Genomic DNA, 9,088 nt, shown 5'->3' with positions numbered 1-9,088 from the left:
CCCAACAACACCGGGGGGTGGGGGACACACACCCCCAACAACACGGGGGGGGGGGGGGACACACCAACCAACACGGGGGGGGGGGGGACACACACCCCAACAACACGGGGGGGGGGGGGGACACACACCCCAAACAACACGGGGGGGGGGGGGGGGACACACCAACAACACGGGGGGGGGGGGGGGGGACACACCAACAACACGGGGGGGGGGGGACGACACACCAACAACACGGGGGGGGGGGGGGGACACACCAACAACACGGGGGGGGGGGGGGGACACACCAACAACACCGGGGGGGGGGGACACGACACACCAACAACACGGGGGGGGGGGGGGACACACCAACAACACGGGGGGGGGGGAGGGACACACCAACAACACGGGGGGGGGGGAGGGGGGGGGACACACCAACAACACGGGGGGGGGGGGGGACACACCAACAACACGGGGGGGGGGGGTCGGGGACACACACCAACAACACGGGGGGGGGGGGGGGACACACCAACAACACGGGGGGGGGGGGGGGACACACCAACAACACGGGGGGGAGGGGGACACACCAACAACACGGGGGGGGGGGGGGACACCAACAACACGGGGGGGGGGGGGGACACACCAACAACACGGGGGGGGGGGGGGGACACACAACAACACGGGGGGGGGGGGGGACACCAACACACACGGGGGGGGGGGGACACACCAGACAACACGGGGGGGGGGGGGGGGACACACCAACAACACGGGGGGGGGGGACACCAACAACACGGGGGGGGGGGACACACAACAACACGGGGGGGGGAGGACACACCAACAACACGGGGGGGGACCACACCACCAACACGGGGGGGGGGGACACAACAACACGGGGGGGGGGGGGGACGACACACCAACAACACGGGGGGGGGGAGGACACACCGACACAAACACGGGGGGGGGGGGGGTGACGACACACCAACAACACGGGGGGGGGGGGACGACACACCAACAACACGGGGGGGGGGGGGGGGGGGACACACCAACAACACGGGGGGGGGGGGTGACGACACACCAACAACACGGGGGGGGGGGAGGACACCCCAACAACACAGACACACACCCCCCCACACACACACACACACCCCCCACACACACACACACACCCCCCCACACACACCCCACCACACACACCCCACACACACACCCCCCCCACCCCACACCCCCACACACACACCCCCCACACACACCCCCACCCACACACCCCACACACACACACCCACCCCACACACACCACACACACACACCCCACAACACCCCCCACACACCCCACACACCCACCACACACACCCCACACACACACCACACACACACCCCACACACACACACACCACACACACACACACACCACACACACCCCCACCACACACACCCCACACACACACACCCACCACACACACACCACACACACACACCCCCACACACACACACCCCACCACCCCACCCCCCCCACCCCCCCCCACACCCCCACCACACACACCCCCACACACACACCACACACACACACCACACACACACACACACCACACACACACCCCACACACACCCCACACACACACACACACACCACACACACACCACACACACACCACCCCCACACACACCCCCACACACACACCCCCACACCCACCCCACACACACACACACCCCACACACACACCCCACACACACCCCACACACACACACACCCCACACACACACCACACACACACCACACACACACACACACACACACACACCACACACACACACACACACCACACCCACCCACCCCCACCCACCCCACACACACACCCCACACACACCCCACACACCCACACACACACCCCACACACACCCCACACACACCCCACACACACACCCCACACACACACCCCACACACACCCCCCACACACACCACACCCACACCACACACACACCCCACACACACACACACACCACACACACACACACACCCACACACACACCCCACACACACACCCCACACACACACACACCACACCCACACACACACACACACCCCACCACACCACCCCCACACCCCACACACACACCCCCCACACACACCCCACACACACACCCCCCCCACACACACACACCATACCACACCACACACACCACACACACCACACACACCCCACACACACACCCCACACACACCCCCCACACACACCCCCCACACACACCCCCCCACACACACCCCACACACACCATACCACACACACACCACACACACACACACACACACCCCACACACACACACACACCCCACACACACACCCCACACACCACACACACACACACACCCCACACACACACACACACACCCACACACACACACACCCCACACACACACACACACACCCCACACACACACACACACACACCACACACACACACACCACCCACACACACACACACACACACACACACACACACACACACCCCACCACACACACACACACACACCCCACACACACACACCCCACACACACACACCACACCACACACACACACACACACACACCCCACACACACACACATCCCCCCACACACACACCACACACACACACACCACACACACACACACCACACACACACACACCACACCACACACACACACACACACACCCCACACACCACACACACATCCCCCCACACACACACCACACACACACCCCACACACACACACACCCCACACACACACACACACCCCACAGACACACCACACACACACACACACACACACACACACACACCCCACCCCACACACACACACACACACACACACACACCCCACACACACACACACCCCACACACCCACCCACACACACACACACACCCCCTAACACCCCTCCCTAGTGTGTGACACATGCTGCGGTGCTGCATTACAGCACATGTCCAGCTCCCACGACTCAGGATTTGCTTGCAATCTCATGCTTTCCATACACTGCTCCTTTTTCCGGGTGAAGTGATTTCAGAGCTTGTCCAGCCCAGTCCAACACCAGCTCCTCCACATCATCACAAGAGCAGAGACTGCGAGGGGGTTATGTTGGAAACACCGGTCAAAACACACAACGGGGGCTGTTCAACCTGCATCCATTCAATTCAACGTCCATTGCTCAAACCCCACTCCCTCTGAAAGTGTAATACTGTGACAATGTGTACCTAAGAACTGGACTGGATCTGCAGCAATACTGCTCTCTGGAATCATCAGCTTCCTGAGAGATATGGAAACAGGCCCTTCGGCCCAACCTGTCCATACCGTCCACCTTTCACCATTAACCCATTTACCTGTGTTTGGTCCATATCCCTCCATACCTATCCCATCCACGTCCCTGTCTGAATGGTCCTTAAATGGGTAATACTGTACTCACTTGCAGCACTACCCTCTGACAACCCGTTACAGAGACTCCCCACCCTCTGTGTGGAAAACATGCCCCTGTGGACCTCTCACCTTAAACCTATGCCCACCCCCCTGTTTTAAACACCCCTAGAAGGGGGGAAAAGCTGCCAGCTAGCCATGCCTCTTGTGACTTTATAGACCTCTATAAGGTCACCCCTCAGTCCCCTACACTCCAGGGAAAAACACAGTCCCCCGCCTGTCCAACATCTCCTTGCACCTCACACCCTACAGTCCAGGGAGCAGCCCCGTAAACCCTCCCTGCACCCTTTCCGGTTTAATAATGTCCTTTCTATCGTCGGGTGACCACAGTACCTGAAATGCGGCCTCACCAACATCTTGTACAGCTGCAACAAGACATCCTATACTCAGTGCTGTGAAAGCCGGCATGCTGAAAGGTTTCCTCACCAGATAGCGGTACAGGGAATCAAAAACAACAGGTCACTTAGCCACCCCGGCCACATAAATATGGGGTTGAACAACTGCTTGATGACTGGCGACGTCATGCCACAAGGGTAACTGAGTGGCCTGCAGTAAAGTTCCAGGAGTTAATGACAGGAAAGGCTGGCGGTGTATCAAGCAGACAGCTAACACTGAACCAGACAAGGAACACAGAAGAAGCTAGAAATCAATCAGAAATTGCTGGAAAGACTCAGCAGGTCTGGCAGCATCTGTGGAGAGAAAGCGGAGTTAACGCTTCAAGTCAAGTGACCCTTCCTCAGAACAGATGGTAGCTAGGAAAATGTTGTTTTATGCAGACGATAGGGTGGGGGAGGGAGTAAAGAGCAAGATGATAGGTGGGGGAGAGCCCAAAGAGAGAGAACAGCAGTTGGACAGACAAAGGAGTGGGTAATGATCTGGCTCAGAGAGTGAATATAGAGAGATAATAGATAACTGATGGTTAAATGGGGTGGTGTGTAATAGCAGACCATGTGATCACAGGGCCCAGTGTGTAACGGTTCGGGTCAACACATGGGAGAAGGTGAGTCCTGATGAAAGGCTTTTGCCCGAAACGTCGATTCTCCTGCTCCTCAGATGCTGCCTGACCGTGCTTTTCCCAGCATCTCACTTTCGCCGTGGGAGAGGGTGCCTTGAACCCGAGAACTGCTGAACTCGATATTGAGTCCAGGAGGCTATCGAGCGTGGAAAATGAGGTGCTGTTTTGTCCAGCTTGTGATGAGCTTTCCTGGAGCTCTGCAGCAAGCCTGAGACAGAGATGTTGGCCGGGGAACAGGGTGGGGGGGGTTGAAGTGACGGAGAGCTCAGGGTGAATTTTGCGAGAGAACGTGCATAGCCTGTAAAGCGGGTCCCCCAGTCCCCAGTGTAGAGGGACCACATTGCGAGCAGCGAATGCAGACGACTAGACTGCGTGAAGCTCAGTTGAGAGCAATCGTCCGCCACTCCTGACAAGAAAGCAAGCGACAGACTTCGGGAGCGTCAGAAATGAAGACACACCACAAACCTAACCACAGAGAGAAAACCCAGGAAGGCTTCAGCCCCGTGGCTCTTCAGTGGCAATACCCATGAGAGCAACACTGCACAAAAATCGAACCCTGGACGTACCCACAGACAGATGCTGCTGCTTGGAATTGTAGCAAAATTCCACCATTCCTCAGCTAAAAGGTTGGGTTGTGAGTCGAGAGTGTGGCGCTGGAAAAGCACAGCAGGTCTGGCAGCATCCAAGGAGCAGGAGAGTCGAGGTTTCAGGCATCAGGAAGGTTTTAGGTGTTTATTTGAGGGGTCTTATTGACACAATCAATATCTGTTAAACCCCATATTTATGTAGCAGAAAGGATATCATTAAACTAGGCAAAAGGGAGGACTGCAGATGCTGGAAACCAGAGTCTGGATTAGAGCGGTGCTGGAAAAGCACAGCAGGTCAGGCAGCATCCGAGAAGCAGGAAAATCGACGTTTCGGGCAAAAGCCCTTCCCAAAATGTCGATTTTCCTGCTCCTCGGATGCTGCCTGACCTGCTGTGCTTTTCCAGCACCGCTCTATTATTAAACTAGAAAGGGTGCAGAAAAGATTCACTCAGAGGTTACCTGGACTGGAAAGCTGGAGTTATAAGGAGCAGTTCAACAGGCTGGGACTTTTTCCCCACAGCGTAGAGGGCCCAATAAAGTTTCAATCATTATTTCAGTATTTGATTGTAAAATTTCTTAAGTAGCTGAAACAAAGGCAACTTGTGGTAACTTATCCTCATAATGTCAGAGAGAGAGAGAGAGAGATTAGGGACAAGCAGACACATGGGAATGCCAACCCCCTCAAGAGTCTCCCTCCATGCCCCATGCACCATCCTGACTTGGAAAAGTATCCTGCAGTGCCCAAGTCGGAGAACCACACGCCCTTCCCCTCCCGAAACAGGCAGACTGGCAGCTCGACACTACTGTGTCAAAGGGGGACACGACAGCCCCTTCCCAGCAAAGGGAACTACTTGAAAGGCAGATAAACCGTGGGCAAGGTGTAGGCACTGACAGGGCTTCCAGCTGAGGGAGAAACTCAAACTAGGGTCACGGTGAGAAGGCAGCCACAGGGAGCAGCTGAAGCAGACCGAAGGGGGTGCAGCTAACGGAGATAGGGATGGACGGACAGCAGGAACACTGATACAGAGCCCAACGCTGGAACCAGACTCACTCACCTCAGCAGAGGAACTCTCCTCCTCGGTCTCTAACACCTCTTGCCTGGACCGTGGCCTGCCACTCCCTGCAGGAGAGGAACTGGTGCTCTCAGCATCACTCTCCATGAAGCTCTGCAACAGGCCAAGACGGGATATCAGCAAGGTGATGGGAACAAAGGGACGCAGCGAGAGGCACACGGCATTTCGATTATCACCAGCTGCCCAGGCTCCTGTACGGCCCACAGGTAAAAGCTGACATGACTGTGACCCCCTTCCACGCACCTGGTTCCTCCCTCGTTCTCTGTTTATTCAGGACCTGGCTCCAGTTCGAGCTAGAGTTTCTGAAAGCCCCTGTCCCATCAAACCTGACCCCATCCCCTTGCCCTTTCCAGACAAGAGCCTTCCCAAGCCCAGCTTGAAGGGCAAGGGCAGCAGGTACATGGCCACACGACCCATCCCTGCAAGTTTCCCTCCCTACCCCTGGCCATCCCGACCGGGAAACCTATCAGCCATTCCTTCAGCGTGGCTGGCTCACAATCCGGGAACAGCGCCGACACCACACACACACACTGGGGCCTTTCGAGAACGCAGTTCACCACCACTGTCTCGAGGGCAGCTCGGGGCAGGGCAGAGAATGCTGCTCCAGTCGGCGACATCCACGTCCCACCAGAAAATCTGGTTCAAAAAAAAGAGGCTCGTTTCTCACCAGGCTTCTTTTGGCACCAACCCCAAGTGAGCACAGACTTGGCCAAGGGGGGAGCCACAGGGGACTCGAAATGTCATCCAGTCCAGTCTTCATAGCACAGGCACCCACAAGCAGTCTGTGCAAACTGCTCAGCAGTCAGGATCAGCAGCTGGTTTCAACCCCCACGCACCCCCCCACATCACCAGCCACAATATTGGTGACAAAGTCCAGCTCAGCGTAGAGCAGAGTGAGAGATTAGCGTTCACTGAGGTTTAGAGAAGATTTCTGCCTTCTGCGCGGAGTTTGCAGGAACGGCACTGGGTGATCCAGTTTCCTCCCACACTCCAAAGTTAGGGTGGGTTGGCCGTGGGAAATTGTCCCATAGTGCCCAGGGATGTGCAGGTTAGGGTGGATTGGCCATGGGAAATTGTCCCATAGTGCCCAGGGATGTGCAGGTTAGGGTGGATTGGCCATGGGAAATTGTCCCATAGTGCCCAGGGATGTGCAGGTTAGGGTGGGTTGGCCGTGGGAAATTGTCCCATAGGGCCCAGGGATGTGCAGGTTAAGGTGGGTTGGCCGTGGGAAATGCAGGGTGACAGGGATAGGTAAAGGGGGTGGGTCTGGGTGGTTTGCTCTTCAGGGGGGGGTCAAATAGCCTGCTCCCTCCCCATCGGGATTCTCTGGTCTGTGTAGACACCCGGTCTGCGATCTGGAAGGGAGGTTCTGACAGGGTCTGCTCCCCTCGCCCTGCCTGCTGGGCAGTGGGAAATGCAGAGGCCACAGTCCGGGAGATTAGGGACGAGAGGGGCAGGGGGATTCCTCTTTCACAGAGTTAGGAACCTTGCTCATTCCCTCACCCAGACAGCAGTGGGTGCTCCGGGGATGAGCATATTCCGAACCGAGAGAGGAATCGAGCGCATGGAATGGCGTCAGGTCTTATACAAAGGCAGACCAGCCATGAGGGTCTTGTATCTCCTCTGATTACTCAGCTGGAGAAAACACAGGAGCTGACAGCAGCGACTGGTGTAGGGGGCTGGGGGTGGGGGGAGTGTTCTCTCCAAGCTGTCCACACGTCACTCCCAGAACATTGCAGGCCTGCAGCAGGTGCTCAGCCAGAGGAGGGAGGGGTCTACCACACAGCGATAGAGACGGAGGGGGATGGGAATGGGACCGTGAACCAAGGAGCCCGGATGGAAACAAAGCACAGGGAGGGGAAAGTCGAGCCCCCCCCCCCCCCCAAACCCCCAACTCAAAGCCCTTCACAAGCTACCTCCTCGGCTGTCTCATCTTCCTCCTCCTCCTCTTCCTCGGGTCTGTACTCCTCATCGGACGAATCTTCCTCCTCCAGAGGGATGTCAATGAACTGGGGAGCCTGGAACACACAATCAGCAGCTCAGCATGTGGTCATTCACTCACCCAGACCCCACACCCCCGACTGACCCATCACTCACCCAGACCCCACACCCCCGACTGACCCATCACTCACCCAGACCCCACACCCCCGACTGACCCATCACTCACCCAGACCCCACACCCCCGACTGACCCATCACTCACCCAGACCCCACACCCCCGACTGACCCATCACTCACCCAGACCCCACACCCCCGACTGACCCATCGCTCACCCAGACCCCACACCCCCGACTGACCCATCACTCACCCAGACCCCACACCCCCGACTGACCCATCACTCACCCAGACCCCACACCCCCGACTGACCTATCACTCACCCAGACCCCACACCCCCGACTGACCCATCACTCACCCAGACCCCACACCCCCGACTGACCCATCGCTCACCCAGACCCCACACCCCCGACTGACCCATTAAACACCCAGACCCCACACCCCCGACTGACCCATCACTCACCCAGACCCCACACCCCCAACAGACCCATCACTCACCCAGACCCAGACACCCCCGACTGACCCATCACTCACCCAGACCCCACACCCCCGACTGACCCATTACACACCCAGACCCCACACCCCCGACTGACCCATCACTCACCCAGACCCCACACCCCCGACTGACCCATTACACACCCAGACCCCACACTCCCGACTGACCCATCACACACCCAGACCCCACACCCCCGACTGACCCATCACTCACCCAGACCCCACACCCCCGACTGACCCATTAAACACCCAGACCCCACACCCCCGACTGACCCATCACTCACCCAGACCCCACACCCCCGACTGACCCATCACTCACCCAGACCCCACACCCCCGACTGACCCATTACACACCCAGACCCCACACTCCCGACTGACCCATCACTCACCCAGACCCCACACCCCCGACTGACCCATCACTCACCCAGACCCCACACCCC

At 58.1% G+C, this 9,088-nt stretch overlaps 1 protein-coding gene across 1 annotated transcript in view; it reads right to left on the bottom strand.

Annotated features, from left to right (window-relative positions):
- Positions 1 to 5,811: 5,811 nt before the first annotated feature.
- gon4la (gon-4 like a) overlaps positions 5,812 to 9,088 on the bottom strand; it is a 58,515-nt gene continuing 55,238 nt past the window's right edge. The window contains exons 8-9 of the mRNA XM_087985161.1: positions 8,016 to 8,117; positions 5,812 to 6,192 (exon numbers count right to left, since the gene is read on the bottom strand). Of these exons, the coding sequence (XP_087841287.1) occupies positions 5,827 to 6,192; positions 8,016 to 8,117 (468 nt within the window). The 3' untranslated portion in view covers positions 5,812 to 5,826. The remainder of the gene's footprint in view (positions 6,193 to 8,015; positions 8,118 to 9,088) is intronic.

This window comes from Chiloscyllium plagiosum, unplaced genomic scaffold, assembly GCF_037043375.1.
Source record: "Chiloscyllium plagiosum isolate Xiang-an unplaced genomic scaffold, Cpla_swu_hap1 HiC_scaffold_50, whole genome shotgun sequence".
Taxonomy (NCBI): Eukaryota; Metazoa; Chordata; class Chondrichthyes; order Orectolobiformes; family Hemiscylliidae; genus Chiloscyllium; species Chiloscyllium plagiosum.
Note: the sequence above shows the minus strand (reverse complement) of the source record. Positions and strands in the feature narration are given on the sequence as shown.